Source organism: Colias croceus, chromosome 2, assembly GCF_905220415.1.
Source record: "Colias croceus chromosome 2, ilColCroc2.1".
In the NCBI taxonomy this organism is placed as follows: domain Eukaryota; kingdom Metazoa; phylum Arthropoda; class Insecta; order Lepidoptera; family Pieridae; genus Colias; species Colias croceus.
The window spans coordinates 6,671,377-6,689,907 of NC_059538.1; the positions used below are offsets into that span (position 1 = coordinate 6,671,377).

Sequence of the window (18,531 nt, forward strand, 5' to 3'; positions counted from 1 at the left end):
TACTGGGGTAGCTGCCCCCCAGTGAAAGTCAGCGTCAGTACGGTTTCAGACGAGATTCAGACTGCACGTTATTACAATAAAAGTATCTACGTACGTTCAGTATATAACCTAAAAACTTTATGCTGCTACAAGTTTTGCAGTGCGTGCACGGTTTAACCCTCTACATTCGGTTTAACTGCAAATTAAAGTGTTATTTCGTATTTAACAGTCAAAATGTTCTATTTCTGAAATTGAAATAGTTTAAGTGTAAAAAATTTACGCGTTCCAATATAATACGTTTAAAAAGTATATTACAAATTATAATAAGTAACTAAATGACTGAAAAACATTTAGATTCTTTTATCATGTCAGAACCCTTGAAATGTTTAAATTAAACAGTACCTACAAGTATAGCTCCTGTTATCCATAATTTTTATTTACAATCTAATTTCAGTGGCGATGCACGAAAGCTGCTAAAAATAGCCGGGGTTCGCGCGCTCACGTCGCCCGCAACCGGCTCCCATTTTTACTACTCATACTATTTCTGTCTAAAAAGTATTAACAATTTGTATGAATACAAATTACATGGACTCCTTCGCAGACAATGAAAAAAGTTCGCAAAAAACGAATAGTCGCAAAGCGACAGTGAACCTAGTGTTGTTTTAGTGCTTTCTTCGTCTGTGCTTCTTTATTTACAGGGAAAACGTGAAAAGTAAGTAAATATCTTTTTCAACGCTGTGAATTACTGATAATGCAGAATTTTTTTCATTTCTCCTTGACACACTTCCCTTTTTGGTTTGGAGTGGTGATCTCAAAGTGTCAATGGCCACTGACGTGAGAGTCACAAATAGTCCAGTGAACCATGTCCTAGATAATTTATCATTAGTTGAAGGAATTAATATATATGTATTAGATCTTATTACTTCATACTTAAGGATCACTATAAAAGAGCGTCCATAAGCATTTTACAATAGTAAACACGTAGTATACATTTCAAAAAAACATTCACAGTAAGTCTCTACATAGCATAAATGATAATAAATATTTTTTTGTGTTTGTTATCTCTAAACCTTCGACTGGGTGAACAGATTTTGATAATTCTTTTTTTTATTTTTGAAAGCTGGTGCTTCTATTGTGCTCTAATTTAAATTTGGTGTAGTTTGAATTTTTTTTTCTAAATAAAAATTAATAGATTTAGGTTGAAACTTTTCGTTAAATGTGTACATTTTTATAAATTTATCAGATGAGCGTTTTAGGTACACAAGAACTACAAAAGAATACTGTTTTTACAATTTATAGATAATATTTGAATAACGCGCATTTATTTTTATTATACATAGAATAACTTTGGTAGTTACTTTTTTGGTTAAATTTCAGTATTTCTATCAGGCAGTTTTAAAAAATAAGATCGTATTATACATAATATCCTACGTTATTGGTAAAAATTACGTTAAACATAGTAGTAAGATTTGGTGTGATAGTAAAAATTAAATTTTGAATTACGTGCACCAATTTAATTGGAAATAATTAGGTTTATATAGGAAACATTTTAAATAGTAGTAAATAATAATTTATATAAGGCGATACTTTTTTTCAAACATTTATTAACTCATTCAATAACAATATTATAACAGAAACAATATAATAATTATGCAAAAGAGTAACTCTGATATAACAAAACATCTAATTAAATAATATTTTGAGCACAGTTAAATAGGTTGAAAATATATACATTATATTAGATAGCTTTCCACCATTATATTACTCCTAACAAACAGTTTTCTATTAATATTAAATTATTTCTATAAGGCACAGATGCAAATTCTCAAAATTTGGTATATCTTTGGATTTATAAACACCTACCGTTTACAATAATAATTATATTAATAAGCAATTTATTGGTATGCAAACAACAAAATGATCTATTCAATATAACGATCAGCTTTTAATATCAACTTTGTTTTCTCGTCATTTTTAGGTACATTGTAATGCATATCTACTACCTACTATTAATTATTTCTTACAATTAAATAACAAACTATATTAGATTTGAAATCATTAATATAATATTTCACAGTTCCCATTTTAACAGTAAAGTTTAGCAGGGAAACTAAAGGTTGAACACAAGCAGAGGGTCATAATACATAATAAATATTTGTATATAAGCTGTCATAATTTATAGTCGGTATAGTATTAAACAATATTTATATAAAATAATTAATATTTGTGCTACAACAGGAAAAGTTACTAATAAATGACTAGGATCTAATTTTTATCATTAAGTACACATATATATTTTATACTACTAATAATAATTATTTGTTGATATATTATTGGAAGACATTGATTGAATACATAAATATAACAAAGTAAAAGTTCTAAAAATTATTGTAAAAGGATTCACCTTAAATTCATTTAATATTTATATAATAATATTGTAGCTTATTTCTTGTTACTGTTTCACTAATGGATCTAAATATTTAATTATCATAGGCCATATTTCATCAGATGTTCTACCTTCAAAATCTTTAATAATACCCTTTGACTTATAAAAGTCTATCACAGGCTTTGTCATACTTTCATAGATTTCCAATCGTTTCTTAACAGCTTCCGGTTTGTCATCTGGCCTTTGTATCAAATCTTCTCCAGTAACATCATCTTTACCCATTACTTTAGGTGTGTTAAATCCAATATTGTAGACTCGGCCAGATGCTAAATGAACCCATCTACTCTTAACTCTGTCAATAATTACATCAAAGGGCACTACCAGATTGAGTACTATGTCAACAGGCTGCACTTTCCACAATGCATTAGCTTGAGCCACTGTTCTCGGAAATCCATCCAAAAGCCATGACCGGTTTTCCACTTTCTTCAGTTCTGACACCATAAATTTAATCATAACGTCATCAGGAACCAGTCTACCGTCGTTTAAATAGCCTTTAACTTCTTTACCTAGTTCAGTTTGTTTCTCTATGTGGTCTCGCAATTTGTCCCCACTAGAAACATGTTCAAATCCATATTTCTTTACTATTCGAGACGATATCGTCCCCTTCCCCGACGCAGGGGCACCTAATATTAAAGTTTTTAATATTTTTGTTTTTAACTGCATGATCATATGACCTTTGTCGTATTTGTACTTTGATACTGCGCGATGAGTTAAGTCGATACCTTTTTAGTTTGACGCAAGTATTTATCGCATCTATTTATATACTTAATCTTATCAACTTATGTAAAAAAATACTTGGAATTGTATTTTTTAATGTACGCCAATGAAATAATTTTCTAAAACTTTAATTTATATACATGTATGATATAAATTAGTTCTTAAGATATAGGTGCTTACATAATCGGAAAATCCTTATTAACTTCACATAATATATTTGTATATGTATATTTTTTTATAAAAAAGAGCCATAATTATGAAATAACCTTTGTTTTGATATTGATCATTGATGACATTTTTGGTTTGGAATTTGGACTTTGACTGTAGAATATGACATTGACAGCTTTCATAATTGTCATATTTACATGGAATGGATGCGTTCATGCAGAGATTTTTTTAATGTGTCCTGTCAGTAAAAAAGATTGAATAGGTATATATCTTTTTGTAATAGGTATTTGAATTATCTAGTAAATTTTTATAATAAATATTTTTTTCAGAATGGCGCTTGTTATGTTACCCTGCGACCTTCCTTGGTGGACTTCTGTTCAACGCCACTTAAAGCATTTGCTCGTAGCTTCCTCCCCTGCTAAACTAACGGCCAGTATGCTCAAAATTCACGATATGTGCAAGTAAGTAATAAAAGATTTAACAGTAGTTTAAATACGCAATCTGCTTTTTATTCTCAATAGTTCGATATTTCTGTGTAACATGATGTTGTCGTAACTATTCAGAGATACATGAAGAAAACAATAAATTGAAATTTTAATTCATCTAATTACGAGCTGTCGATCACTAGCTGTAACGATTTCAATTTGAACACATTTTTAATTATATATTACAGCATTGGAATAGATCCTGATGACGACATTAAAGATCCAGACCTATTAAAATGTTTGGAGCAATTTTTAGACCAAGAACTAGATGATGAGGAACGCAGAAGTTTTTTGGATAACACAATAAGAATTATGGTGAATAGAGCACTGCATCTTAAAAAGTGGCGTCCACCGAAAGGACTTATGTTTAGTCTACAACAACAAAGTACGTTTTTTATTTTATACCTAGTTTCAGAAATATTTAATATTTAATTAGATGCTTGCTATAGATTCAAATTTCTATTTTATAATTTCAGGTGATGTAACAGAACTCGATTATAATTTTTTGTCCTCCCTTATCGCTCACGCCTTTTTTTCAACATTTCCGAAAAGAACGCTCAAAACACATCCAACGTTACAAGACTTCAATTTTACGCATTTTTTTAAGAATTTACACAGGTACGATTTTTAAAAGGTACGATTAATTGCGTGCTAACAAATATAAAAAAATGTTTGGTAATTAATTGACTGAATTGCAGAAAATCTCAACGGAGTAAATTAATAAGCCTTTTACATTATTTTGAATGGCTCGATAAAAATTCCAATGAGGGATCTATTAAACTAAGTAGACAGGTAAAGTTCGTATTTTCTTTTGTCTATATAACTGCATGAATAAGAGTATATCAAAGTTTAATAAAATGTTATTTTTATATCCGAACTTGTCAGGTAATGACTTCAAAACAGTGGTTAACTATAGAAGACTGGTTGGAGTGTACGCTTCCACTATGTAAGCTCATGATTAGACATGAAGGTAGACCTGAGAGATGTGAAAACGACGATGCCATCAGAGTATGTTTTGCATCCAGCAGAATAGGCGGAGATGTGCTTATAGATGGTGAATCCCAGGTAAATAATGATATAAACAAAACTTTATTTTTATGCCTCAATTGCTGCCCGTATAAAGAATTTGTTTTATAATTACAGGAATCATTATCGATGTTCATGATGCCTGAACTCCTGCCAGCGATGCTGTCCGTAGAAGCGCTAGAAGACAACGAAGTTTTAAAAATAGAGGGTGTTAGAATGTTTAGTCGTATAAGTGACAAAAAGTCAAAATCTAATGTAGAAATACTCAATGAACCCAAAACGGTAAAACTTTAAAAATTCTCACAGTAATAATGCTGCTGTGTATGCTATTTCATTTTTTTTTCTTTTGTTTATTTTAGGTAACTGTGTGTTTAATGGATGCAGAAGATTATAGTGCTCTTCCTTTAGGACAGTGGGAGGAAGACAACGTATTACGAGAATTGAATAAAAGTCTTTTAGCCTTTCAACAATCTCCAACGAAGTGTCGTGACAATCAAAAACATGAACGAAGATTATCACCTATTGGTATAACCCTTTCTAAACATATTTAAATTTCTGCACGAAACCACTCATATAAAACTTATATAGACATGTTGTTACATTTTAAGGAGAATCCTTTAGTCATACACCACCAGAAGTAGAGGCAACTGTAATGATAAAACAAGCGTCTTCCTGCAGTACAATAAATAGTCTTAACAGTCGAAGCCCATCTCCGCAAAATTACTGCGCAGCAACATTGAACCTAAACGATCCAAGTTAGTACACTTCTAAACCTACTAAAATTAACATACAATATTAGATACGTACTGATTTACATCTGATTTAAGTATTTATTAAGATTATTACATTAATTTTTAGGTGTTGAAATGCAAAAGAAAAAATGTTGGTTGTCTCCTGACACCGAAACATTAAACAACCGAAGAGGCAGGTTTATAGTCTTAGGATCTTCTGGAGAATGTTTGCCTGTAACAAGAACTTCCGGACTGCGTACTGCTGAAACTCAAGAGGACAGCCTCTATTCGAGTTGTAACTCAAGCGATGATGAATATCACAGTGCCAACAATAGCTTTGATGATGGTAAATCTTTGATTTTTATTATTGTTCGTTTTCGAAGTGTAGGTACTATCACTGTAATTATAAAAAAAACACAGGTGGAAGTGAGGATGAAGGACGAGGAGAAAGTGGTCGGCCAAATTCGTTCCAATATTCAAAGGAATTATCCACCGAGGAGAGAAGATTAAGTTTTGCTTCCCGTCTTCGAGAAGCACTTAAAAGAGAAGCAGAAAACTCTTGCACCACCAGTACTACGGGCGATTGGTCCACCGACAGTTCTAGTTATGCAGTTGGCGTTAGTATATCCGGAGCAGGTGTTAATGATAACGATATCAGGTGATTATTTTTACTTAAGTTAACAGGACCGAAAATATGCCTTATTACAACAATAATTATATAAACCATTGATTCAAGGAGAATAAAGCATTTCCAACCATTCTCAATAACAGGGTAAAACGTGGTGGCTCCGTCGGTTTTGTATTAACTGAAGAAGAAACTTTAGAAAATGGTAATAAACCTATACGACGTTTACTATCTAGGAAAGAGACTGGCAATAGCTCTAAATACAGTTTTAGCACGGAATACACGTAAGTTACTCATTTTTAAAACTGCAATCTCAAGTTGAAATAAATTATGTAAAATAATGACCATTTGACGTTACAGATCTGAATTAGAAGAAGTTTACGAACAGTTTAATCAATGGTTAAATGACCCTATTACTGATAACGAAACTGCCGAAAATAAAAACCGTGAATTAGACTCGAGGGATTTAGCAGTCATACGGTATGTAACCGAAACTATCCAAAACAAATTTATTGAAGTTTTTGTAACAATGCGATAAACTAGAATATTTATAAATCACTAGGTTTGCTGGATCACTACTGAAAAGAACACTAAGTGAATCGATGGCGAATGGAGCTGCCGGAGTAGGATCTGCAGGGGCTGAAGCAGCGGAATTGTACGGAAGAGATACTCGCGAAAGGATCGCCCCTCGAAGACTAGCTCTGGCAGCACGCTCTTTGTCACTAGAGCTGGCGCGTCATCGACATCGTCTTGCTGCACATTTGGTAATACCTCCATTTTCATATGCCACTTTATGTAAGCACGTATTCTCTCTTATGGCACTAACTTGGAAACTAATTTGTAGTAAAATAGATATATTATAGCAATGTACATTTGTGCTTGTTTCTTTATGTTTAACTGAAAGCTGAATGTTTTTTAATAAATGTAAATACAGTTTCAACGTTACAAATAGGGTATTTTGATAAAAATCTGAAACTTCAGTCACAAAACAAAACATAATACAATATGTGTGTACCTATCTCCATCACAACGACCGAATTTGATAGATTCTGATATTTTGACAGAGACGTAAAGTAAAAGAATCGATACCAGAGGAGATAATACAGACTAAGGAGATGGAAAATGCAATTACCGAGATAGACCTAAACAGTAATTGCTCAAGATCTTTTAGTTCCTCAACAGAGACGACTGCAACTCAAATATCAAATCCTAGTGTTAGAAAGAAAAGACTCAATTGGGTAGTAAATATGATTGTCGAAACAATAGAAGAAACAGTTGAATGTGAACCTGTTACGATTAAAATAAAGAAACCGAAGGTCAGACTTGCTAGTGTCTGTCGCTAATTAATTATTTAATTTATTTTAAACACTACATACTAATGCATTTTGTACGTAACATTAAAACTGCACATCATTCAGAATATACGCCAGGTCATAGCAAAATTACATTATTATTAGCTAATGCTAAATCAATCCACGTATTCCTAATTCATTGCAATAAAACAGCAACATTAGTAAAATTGATTTTGTATCTTCCTGACACGAGTAGCTAATAATAATACTAAAAAATAAAACCTATTTTTTGTATACCTACCTAATGGAATACAATTTATATAAAAATATAATAACAGATTCTCTTTTCCTATCTTGCTTTTCATTGTTTTCTATTCAGTTGAATAGAAAAGAGCAACTCTTTCAGACTTTCTTGCAATTCGAAAACTAATTTATAACAATAAATATTGTCCCCCTTACTTGTGGCATGTTAAAACAGATCATCTTCAAAATACAAACAGATCTTAAGAGGAATTGAATCAATATTAGTGTTATTATGTAACATAATTTATGATTACCATAATAAAAAATATGTTATATTTATCAAGCATTATATATGTCTTCCCAATAAATTAGGCATTTAATATTTTCAAATAAAATAAAAATAACGTACTTTTTAGTTAAACGAGCTGGCGAACAAAATAGTGTCCGGTGGTTCATGCAAGCCGGTTGCGACTGGGAACTGGGGCTGTGGGCGGCGACAGCGCGGACACCCGCAACTAAAGCTCTTGCTGCAATGGATGGCGGCTAGCGTCGCGGGAGTACCCGCGGTTTTCTATTACACCTTTGGAAATGAAAAATTGTTTAAGGTAACTATTAAAATTCCGAATATTTGTTCTGCTTAAAAAATTTATGAGAGATATTTTATAAATTGTATAACAATAGCACTAGTTTAATACTTACACAGACTAATAATAATATACTACGGTAAGTACTTATTATATTATATACTAGCTGCTCCGCGCGGTTTCACCCCCGTGGGCCGTGGCTCCACTCCTGTTGGTCGTAGCATGATGATATATAGCCTATAACCTTCCTCGATAAATGAGCCATCTAACACCGAAAGAATTTTTCAAATCGGACCGGTAGTTCCCGAGATTAGCGCGTTCAAACAAACAAACAAACAAACTCTTCAGCTTTATAATATTAGTATAGATCTATGATTGTAGCTGGTTGCACAAATTATGCAAAACTCCTGTTTAGCACAATTAAATATTTCGTAGAATGGACTAAAACCGTTACCTTTACTTCCCAGCTGGATACATTAGTCAGGGTGCTGGTCGACCGGAAGTGGACAGTCGGACAACTTGCCCGTGCCGTGCTCAAATTTGCGCGGCAATTTCTTCATGAACATCACGTTATACCGGACAACCACACACTTTTCGACGAACTTATTGGTATTGAAAAAATACCTGATGATTACTAAAGATTACAATCATAAATAAAAAATAGATATAAGAGAGAACTTGCTATGTTAATAGCATATAAAATTATTAACCAGTCTGGTACATGTTTAGTATCAGACCCTGGATCTACTATAATTTTATGTAGTAGTAATTATATACATCAACCTAGGTTAAGTGTTGACAGACAATCTAGCCCTAAGCTAGATTTAAACTAGTTTATAAGACAACAGCTAAGCAGTCTTTTTCTATTGTGCATCAAAATATTCAAGGCTTAGCTAGCAAATTATTAGAAATAGAATTATTTTTAAATCATAATAGAATTAAAATATTTTGTGTAACAGAACATTGGCTTAAACAATGTCAGTTGTTAATAAATATTGATAATTATAAATTAAAAAGTATATACTTTAGGACAAACGCTATTCATGGAGGTTCTCTTATTTTTGTACACAATAGTTTAAAATGCAAGGAACGAACTGACATTGTTAGCCTTTCTGTAGAACGCACCATTGAACTGTCCTGTGTTGAACTTGAGCGTTACATTATTGTTTGCGTTTATAGGCCTCCTTCCAGTGACTATAATATGTTTGAGACAGTCATGGAAGAAATATTAAAGCGTTTGAGCAGAAGTGAAAAGAAGGTTATAGTATGTGGAGACTTTAATATTGATTTACTTTCACATACACAAATGGCAACACGAATAGTTAATTTATTTCAATCATTTAATTTACATAAACTTTTTGATGAACCCACACGAATTACACCAAGTTCTGCAACTTGTATTGATAATGTTTACTGTGATTGTAACTTTTTAGAAAAAAATATTCTCAATACACTGACTTCGGATCACTGTGGCCAGAAAGTAGTTTTTGAATGGGATTGCATACCTACATTTAAAAGAATTAATGTTAGGCCTATAACTAAAAAAGGCATTCATAAATTTAGAGATAATATTAATAATAAATTGCCTGGCCTGAATGATCAATCCTTTCATACTAATCCTTGTGAAATGTTTACAAATCTTTTTAATTTAATTCATAATGAGTTTGAAAAAATCTTTAAAGTTAAATCTTTAAGTATTACCAAGGATTTACCATTTAGCCAATGGGCAACACCTAGTATACACAGATGCAGGAACGTTTTATATGAGTTATATGGCATGAAGCAATATAACAAAGACTTGGCATTTCTTAGTTATGTTAGAAATTATTCAAAAACTTTTAAAAAAGTTTGTTTCACTGCCAAGTGCTTGTATGTCAGAGATAAAATACGCAACTCTGATAACAAAGTTAAAACGGTTTGGGCAATTATTAATGGTGAAATGGGCAAAAGCCAATCAAATAGTACCATAAAACTAGTTAATGCTGGTAGGGTCATTGACAAAAGTGCTGATGTTGCGCTTGCTTTTGAAGATTTTTTTAGTAGTGTCCCTGCTAGTATTACCGAAAAATTAAATTCGTCATCAGCGCTTGCGGAGTCCTACTTGAGGGACCATGTTGCTGAATGTAATGTATTATTTGAATTGCGACATGTGACTGCAGAGGAAATTGTTAAAACTTTTAAAACATTAAACTTAAAAAAAACATGTGATCTCTGGGGAATGTCTGTAAATCTAGTAAATAATATTATAGAAAACATTGCCAACCACTTAGCGTTTATATTTAATCAATGTTGTGACTGTGGTATATTCCCTGATTTATTAAAGTTAAGTAAAGTTATTCCTTTATTTAAAAGTGGTGACCAAGAAGACTGTAATAACTATAGGCCAATTTCCATTTTACCAACTTTGAGCAAAGTCTTCGAGAAATTAATTTTAAACCAATTATGTAGTCATTTTGTATCAAATGGTTTACTGCACGCCAAACAGTTTGGTTTCACAAAGGGGCGCTCTACCACTGATGCTGGAATAGCTCTTTTGTCACATATATATAAAGCATGGGAAAATTCAAAGAATGCTTTGGGGATATTCTGCGACCTTTCTAAGGCTTTTGACTGTGTAGAACATACCACTCTATTACGGAAACTAAATTTTTATGGTATTAAAGGTTTATCTCAGGACCTCATAGCTTCATATCTTCAGAACAGGGTACAAACCGTTGTTGTTAATGGAGAGAAATCTCGCGGTGCGCCGATTAACATAGGTGTTCCGCAGGGATCTATCTTAGGACCGTTTTTGTTCTTAGTATATATTAATGACCTACCTTATTATTTGCAGGATATGTGTGAAATAGTACTGTTTGCAGATGATACCTCATTAATATTTAATGTGGATAGACATGACACAAATGTTGACGAAGTAAACTCTGCTCTTTTACGCATATCCAAATGGTTCACTGCTAATAATTTATTATTAAATGCAAAAAAAACAAATTGTGTTGAATTTATCCTTCCAAATGTAAAAAAGGTGAAAAGGGATATTATTTTAAACGGGGAGGTATTATACCCAGTGGATTCTACTGTTTTTCTTGGTTTGACACTAGATGAGAAGCTACAATGGGGGGCCCATGTTGCCACCACCGCTGCTAAGCTTAGTTCAGCTGCATATGCAGTTCGAAGAATAAGGCATCTCACCGATGAAGACACGGCTAGATTGGTTTATTTTAGCTACTTTCATAGCATTATGTCCTATGGAATTCTGCTATGGGGCAGGGCTGCAGATATAGAAACTATATTTATATTACAGAAAAGAGCCATACGCTCTATATATAATTTACGTGCTAGGGACTCACTAAGAGATCTCTTTAAGAATACTGGTATCCTCACAGTACCATCACAGTATATATTTAATAATATTTTATATGTACACAAAAACGCAGACTTACACACAAGAGTAGGAGATAGACACCGTTATGGCACAAGGAACCGAAATAAAATTGAAATGCCATTTTACCGGTTAGCTAAAGTTAAAAATTCATTTATGGGCCAAGGTATACTTTTTTACAACAGAATTCCTCATAGTATTAAAGAGTTTAGTAGTGCTAAATTTAAAAATTATGTAAAAAACGTATTAGTTCAGAGAGCCTATTACAGCATTAAGGAATATATGGAAGATAAAAACCCATGGAGGGTTGTCGCGTAAAAACCACAGGACAGTTCTTTGGCATATTATGATATATACGTACAGTTACTTACATATTTTGTAAAATTAAATTGTAATACTGAAATGATTTAAAAGAGCAACTATGGAGTTTCTTGCCGATTCTTCTCCATAGATACTGCTTTCCGAATCGGTGGTAAATGTTAAAAATATGTATTGACGTTTCAAAAGTGCTTCTCGAAGAAGTCTAATTGAATAAATAAATGTTTGAGTTTAAATGTTTGAGTTTGAGTTTGAGTTTGAATATATTTTGCTCCAAATTAATCATATTGACACAATACAATGTTTTTCATATTTAAATGAATAATAATTTTGGATGTGTGTCCCTGTAATTTATTTCATTAAACTTAAAGCCTAATACATGTTTGAAATATTATCTAGTCAGAACTCAGAATTTATAGACAATAATTTAAAAACAGTTCTTTGTTACCACAATGGGCGTAAACCTTAAACCTATACCTATATCTGTATCAAGGAAAATATTCACACCTATTTCAAAATTGTCAAAATAGATAATAGAACACCCGTGGAAATAATAAGTTATGAATGCGGTATGAATTACTTCCATTTACATAATATAATATCCTTTAAAAATATTTGGAGTAATTTGTTTATGGTTTCGATGCATTTATGAATAATAAGCCTGGAATACATAATAATTAATTAAGGTAACATAAATATTGGTTTTTGTAAACATATAAATTATTATAAGTACACGATATTAAAACTATTGCTTATAATTAGCGTGTTCGTTCAAGTTATAATAATACTTGTACTTATACTCAAAAGCAATATTAAGTTTACCTCAAACTTAAGATATTTTTATACAAATAATAAATAGGTATGTAAAATTAAATGATACATAATATATAAAAGTGTAAAACATCGTCATCACAGTGCACGATAAATACTTTCGTAGCACATTGAAAAGGTATAAAGCCCTTCTTGTAAAATAATTAAAAATAAAATTCAGTTGTTACTCTGTAATACTTATAAAATTAAAGTTTGTGTACACAGTCTTTTAATAAAAAAAAACATACATAAACCAAAGAACATGGGCCAGGTCATACAATGATGGATTATTATACCTCTATAATTGTGAATATAAATGTACAGACTTCATATAAAGGTCTTCCATAGCATGGTTCTCAATGTGTCCAAACTTTAATAATTTTATGTAATCGTTTGTAATACAATGCAAAATAAATCAATGCATCAAAACATTTTTATTTTACCCATTTCCTTTATTACATTGTTTACTCCTCGTTTATAAAAATATTATCTCTTACAAATTTTTTGAAAAGTATTATGATTCCAGCTGTTTCAGAATTAATTTATAACAATCAGGTAAAATCGTTTCGCTTTATAAAACTAGTGAAAATGTAGATTCAAATAAAACAATCTTAATCATATTTAATATTTATTAGACATGACAGGAAACAAATTTCAATTGATCGGAGTTGTTTTATCAGTCGCTTATTTTTATATTCTGAGAATAAAAAATGTTATTAAAATTATTGAAACATCATTGCACATCGATGTAACCTAACTTGCAACGGACACGTTTTAAGTATAGACGTAATAATCTCGTAAGATCGTTAATATATAAAAATAAAAGAAATTGAAAAAAACAAAAAAAGATTACAAGATTATTCTTTTTTTATTTTTTGTCACATTATTGGTAACCGCAGAGATGTTTAAAAGCTTTTGCTAAGATCATAATATTCTAAGACAGGGTTTCACAATCAACTTAATATTTTGAAAACGTACCTTTAAAAAGAGTTGTGGAAGCTTAAGTAGATTGTGGACTTGTTGTTGATGTCAGATATGTGTACTGATTGATCTTTATATATCGTGTTTCTTTAGGTTCATTACCACTAGGTTCATTAGCATGCACTATAAACTTAATGAGTTATCATATTATGGCCACTTTTAAAATCATTAACATGTCACCTTTGTGAAACCCTGTAACATTAAACACAGCCTATCTATATGTACAAGAAACAGTAAGTTATTAGCGTCCACCCTAAAAGAAGAGTCCTCTCATGCGGCGCCCCATGCCCTGTCTGTCGTACATTACGTTGAACCTGTTCACCAGCTGGTTGATCGCATTACAGCCCTTCGTTATTGTACCCAAGTAAGTCATGAGCGCCACATCGTTGCATTGCTAAAAATAAATATATCATCCTATAACTATAAATACCTTTGAATAGTATAATATCTTTAAATAGTAATTTGCATATTTAATATGAATTGGGGCGAAAATTTGTAAACAGAGCACACAATTCAGTAAGATCTTATGTTAAAATACTGCTGGTCAATATGACCTCATACTGAACGCGAAATCACATTCAAAACAAGCCGATAAGAATATGGTGAATTAAAATTTGTTTAGATTTCATACACACAATATGTGCATAGTGCACGAGAGTGAATCTCTAAAGTATCTGTGCAAAATACAAAATTAGACAGCTATTCAAAAATGGAATTATAAATAGGCACTAGCATACTACGCAATACTTACATTATAAAAGTGCGTTCTAAACTGCTGCGAAGTGAGCAACGGCAGGCGGTTGGACAGCGCCCTCGCCTCCCGCAGCAGCGCGGGGCGCGGCGGCAGCGTACCGTCGCGTATCGCGCGCACCGTCGCGAGCACCGCGCGCACACGCGACACTAACATCTTTATAGCCGACCTCTGCGCGGTCAAGTGTTCTGCAACTGTAAAAAAATAAAATAACATGGTAGTTTTCTACTTAAAAAAAAAAAAAAGGCATGTTGAAAAATGCAAGACCTTTTGATTTATACACAGTACCTTCTAATTTAAAGTATAAGTTGTTTATTAATATGCTAAAGTTTAGAGATAAAATCTTAAATAGTTGGATAAGTATAACATAAAATAAAGCAATACATACATAAAAAGGCCAAGTTCAAAATTATTCTTCACACAAGGATTTTTATTGAATGTACATTGATATAAATCTAAATTTCTATTTCCTTGTAAGAATAAAGTCATAAACCAAGCTTTAATTATCAAATAATTTCACTGACATACTAGTAGATTTCATTCTGTTCCACGCTGTTATTTACCTAAACTGTTGAATGCTGCTTCTCCTGATGAAACTCTGGCAACATGGTCCACTCCAATCCTCTCGGCTTCTTCCGCAGCTAAGGTGTATGTGAGTGGTGCAAGAAGCATTGTAGCTCTACCGTTGACAACATCAATTACTGATTCATATAGTACCACTGGTAATTGCTATAAACAAATAAAAAAATGTAAAGTATACCTACTATTACTTGTAATTTACAATTACTTTGATAGCATCTTTCATTCAGATCATTTTATTTTTGCAATAGAATAGACAAAGAAATATACTAAAATATACAAAAACCAGTTCTTTTATTACCTACCCCTCATTGAAAAGCACTTTTATGATTAGGATTAATTATTTATCATTGGCTTGTTTTATTAAAATTATTTATCCAGAATGGCAAGTTAAGTGAAAAGTGTGATATAGCTTACATCTCCATTTCTACCAGCAGGATTTAGCATCAACATAACAGGACATTCATTTATATCACAAATCTGACGATGTACAGCGATGTCTCTCTCTGTAGGTGTCTCTCCTGTTGTGTACCATCCTAGGAAATCCATATCAGAAAACACTTGTTTAACTGAAATAATGAATATGAAATAAACAATGGCACATAAAAATGTTAAATCATTGTTACTATAAATTCCAAGAGAGAAGCTATTGCAAATTATCGTGTAAATATTTATAGATCAAACTTACACTGTTCTTCCTTTAAATTGTAATAATCCCTGTCAATAATAATATCTCCATCAAGCACGCTGAATACAAGTTCAAATGAATTCATTACTTCAATATTCCTTCCTTTTTGTTTTCCTATGAGCGCTCCAACAACTGCAAAGGGTAAAAAATTTATTAAATTAAATTGTATTTAAGTTATTAGATTTGCATAAACAGTAAAACTAACCTGTCTGAGGTGAGCCCTCCTGAGCCCTTAAACGAGTCCAATGTTCTGATACATTCATAATAACTAATGGATGTAAAGATACTGTAACGGAGCCAGAAGTAGCAGTAGTGACCACGACGCTTTTGTTTGTTCCCGGTGGAGGCGCAGCTGGTGAGGTGGGGTTAGGAACATCCACCGATGGTCCTGACGACGCACTTTCCACTTCTACCTCCATTTCAAAATCGATCCTATCTGCACTAGACATTCTCTAGATTCTTTGTATTTCTACTTGCCCACGCAAAGTTCGAACGAAATGTTCCTGAATGTATAATAATATGAATTTGTAATAGTTTAGTTGTAATGAACCACAAAATTATCAATTTATGTTTATTGTTTTTTGCATACAATTATGTACATAAAAATGGAGAATGCGGTTTCATATATTTTAATACTTTTTTTTATTTTAAGCAGTAAATATAATGTGTTACTTTCCAAATTTAAGTTTACATGAAAATCGGAATCACACAACTTACTACTTAGAGCCACAAAAATATTATATATTTATTGTCATTTGTCAGTTCACAGTTGAGTTCAGTAATTCACACTTCAAAGACACTTCACTTCACAGTCGCAGTCCGCAGACGGCAGATCGCAGCACAGGGAGTGCCTATATTCAGCCTATATTACTTGGATTACTTGCTCTGTGGAGTCATTGGTGGAGTCAGGATCGCAATTCGCAGTTGAACTTTGACACACGTACCTACAGACTTTTTTTTAACATTTAATGGTCTGGCTACGAGACCTTTGGTCGACGTAAAAACCAAGGAGAAGTTATAGACTACCTATGTAATATATATAACTTAGGGCGTATTCAGAAAGAAAGCTTGAAACTTATAAGCGCTTATCGGCGCTTACCGGCAGTTGTCAGCGCTGGTAACCCGCGCAGGAAAATATATGAACACGCTCCGATAAGCGCTGATAGACGCTATAAGTTCCGATAAGCTTCAACAAGCGCTTTTCAGCGCTGGGCGCTGCCATATAAAATTTGTTTTGATCTGCTTCAATCTGCTTCCTTTGTGTAGAACGAACCAGCGTTGACAAGCGCCAACAAGCGCCGATAAGCGCTTATAAGTTTCAAGCTTCCTTTCTGAATACGCCCTTAGGTACATAACGAGTAACGACATACATATCTATACCCGGCGCGGCCTAAGATGATCCCTATGACACTGACAGTTATTCTCAAGAGACAAACTTGTAATGGCGTCACCATTAAATTAGAAACGTATTGGAGGCGTAGACAGAGTAACTAATAGACCCAATGACGATACCTTTCTCACTTACACAAGAAAGAGAGCGAAAATACCATAACAAATGCATAAGACAAAGACACAAATACCCAATTTTTTGTCCCTTAAACGTCTTATTCACGGTCCATCTTGACGTACGTCCCGCCAAGGTCATACACGATGCACGACGCATATTCACGGTCCATCCCCGCTGTACGTCAGCTCAAGGCTGCCAGTGTTGCCACCGAAGTATCAAGCTACCCACCAGAAGAGACCTCTGAAACCACCAGAAATCCACTGTGCTGGATGTATAAAGAGTAAATAAATATTTTTAAAAATGTGTTTTTTTGTACTTTTTGCAGTACCTAAGAATTTTTCATTATTTTTAAATGAATTATATGAATCCAAACATTCCAAATCTAAATTTATTTCAAGAGCTCATTTTTAATTAATTTTTAATGAAGCTCGGTTTCTCTCTTCCCGCCACTTCACATTCATGACCGAAAAGACTCTTTCAGTAAATGCTGAAGTGGCGGGAACAGAGAGTATAATATAGCTAATCATTTTTTTTAAACAAACAAATTCGTTAGGACATTTTTTTAAAATAAATTGCCATTTTTCTGCAGTGGACTTTTGCATAAAATCTTTGTTATTCAACAATTCGCCTTGGAGTTCTTTTAAAATAATAACTTCTGAATATAAACTGTCCATGTGTACTAGGTTGATCCAAAAGTAATGATAATTGGGTATTTCCTGTGTACATAAAAATATAAAATAACTGTTTCTTGCTTGCTCATGTACTCACTACGTTATCACAAAACTAAACTAACTACTAAGTTATCACAAAAAAATCATATCAATAGGCCACGTTTCCAAGTATTTACATTAATTTCTGTTGGCAACACTGATCTGCTGTACAGCAAGCCTATTCACGATCAAGCATGCACGATGCACGATGCGCTTGCACGACGTTCGCGGTGGTGGGGATGCTCGCTGGACGAAAAATTCGTCGTGCACATCCAGCAACGTAATAATAATAATTATTGACGTACGTCAAGACTATTCACGGTCGTTTTGCGTCGTGCATCGTGTATGACCTTGGCGGGACGTACGTCAAGATGGACCGTGAATAAGACGTTTTAGTGTGTAACCTGTTTTTCAAGATCCGCAACTTGAGTTGCGAAACAAACTTTGACAGTTCGTGCCTTCATCGTGCTTGGTGTTCGAATTTTGGATATTATTTAGTAAAAAATCGATAC

General features: G+C 32.8%; 3 protein-coding genes across 5 annotated transcripts; 1 reads left to right on the forward strand and 2 right to left on the reverse strand.

Annotated features, from left to right (window-relative positions):
• Positions 1-109: 109 nt before the first annotated feature.
• On the forward strand, positions 110-12,315 carry LOC123705672. 3 transcript variants are annotated; one of them, XM_045654623.1, is made up of 18 exons: positions 110-691; positions 3,640-3,771; positions 3,984-4,180; positions 4,272-4,413; positions 4,494-4,587; positions 4,681-4,860; positions 4,939-5,103; positions 5,181-5,346; positions 5,430-5,576; positions 5,680-5,898; positions 5,973-6,210; positions 6,324-6,461; positions 6,538-6,657; positions 6,740-6,941; positions 7,242-7,493; positions 8,129-8,317; positions 8,764-8,955; positions 12,254-12,315. In XM_045654623.1, the coding sequence occupies exons 2-17, from the start codon at positions 3,641-3,643 to the stop codon at positions 8,932-8,934; spliced, it is 2,751 nt and encodes a 916-aa protein (XP_045510579.1). In that variant the 5' UTR covers positions 110-691; position 3,640; the 3' UTR covers positions 8,935-8,955; positions 12,254-12,315. The 3 variants fall into 3 exon arrangements, with proteins under 3 accessions (XP_045510579.1, XP_045510580.1, XP_045510581.1); XM_045654624.1 differs by lacking the exon at positions 12,254-12,315 and having other exon boundaries at positions 110-285; positions 434-691; positions 8,764-8,956; XM_045654625.1 differs by lacking the exons at positions 7,242-7,493; positions 12,254-12,315 and having other exon boundaries at positions 117-691; positions 8,764-8,956.
• LOC123705702 (GTP:AMP phosphotransferase AK3, mitochondrial) lies at positions 1,564-3,455 on the reverse strand. The gene has a single exon (XM_045654669.1). The coding sequence runs from the start codon at positions 3,092-3,094 to the stop codon at positions 2,432-2,434; it is 663 nt and encodes a 220-aa protein (XP_045510625.1). The 5' UTR covers positions 3,095-3,455; the 3' UTR covers positions 1,564-2,431.
• A 1,103-nt stretch (positions 12,316-13,418) lies between the features above and the next one.
• Positions 13,419-16,623, reverse strand: LOC123705692 (COP9 signalosome complex subunit 6). The gene is made up of 7 exons (XM_045654656.1): positions 16,520-16,623; positions 16,008-16,305; positions 15,803-15,934; positions 15,532-15,683; positions 15,099-15,264; positions 14,536-14,729; positions 13,419-14,178 (listed from the first exon to the last, which is right to left on the reverse strand). The coding sequence occupies exons 2-7, from the start codon at positions 16,249-16,251 to the stop codon at positions 14,038-14,040; spliced, it is 1,029 nt and encodes a 342-aa protein (XP_045510612.1). The 5' UTR covers positions 16,252-16,305; positions 16,520-16,623; the 3' UTR covers positions 13,419-14,037.
• Between the last annotated feature and the right edge of the window lie 1,908 nt (positions 16,624-18,531).

Coding starts and splice junctions, on each gene's coding strand:
- LOC123705672 (XM_045654623.1), top strand. CDS start 3,641: ATGGCGCTTGTTATGTTACCCTGCGACCTTCCTTGGTGGACTTCTGTT. Junction 4,588..4,680: donor CTATTAAACTAAGTAGACAG/GTAAAGTTCGTA, acceptor CGAACTTGTCAG/GTAATGACTTCAAAACAGTG. Junction 5,104..5,180: donor TACTCAATGAACCCAAAACG/GTAAAACTTTAA, acceptor TGTTTATTTTAG/GTAACTGTGTGTTTAATGGA.
- LOC123705692 (XM_045654656.1), bottom strand. CDS start 16,251: ATGTCTAGTGCAGATAGGATCGATTTTGAAATGGAGGTAGAAGTGGAA. Junction 15,684..15,802: donor CAATTTAAAGGAAGAACAGT/GTAAGTTTGATC, acceptor TCATTATTTCAG/TTAAACAAGTGTTTTCTGAT. Junction 15,265..15,531: donor CTGCTGGTAGAAATGGAGAT/GTAAGCTATATC, acceptor ATTTGTTTATAG/CAATTACCAGTGGTACTATA.
- LOC123705702 (XM_045654669.1), bottom strand. CDS start 3,094: ATGATCATGCAGTTAAAAACAAAAATATTAAAAACTTTAATATTAGGT.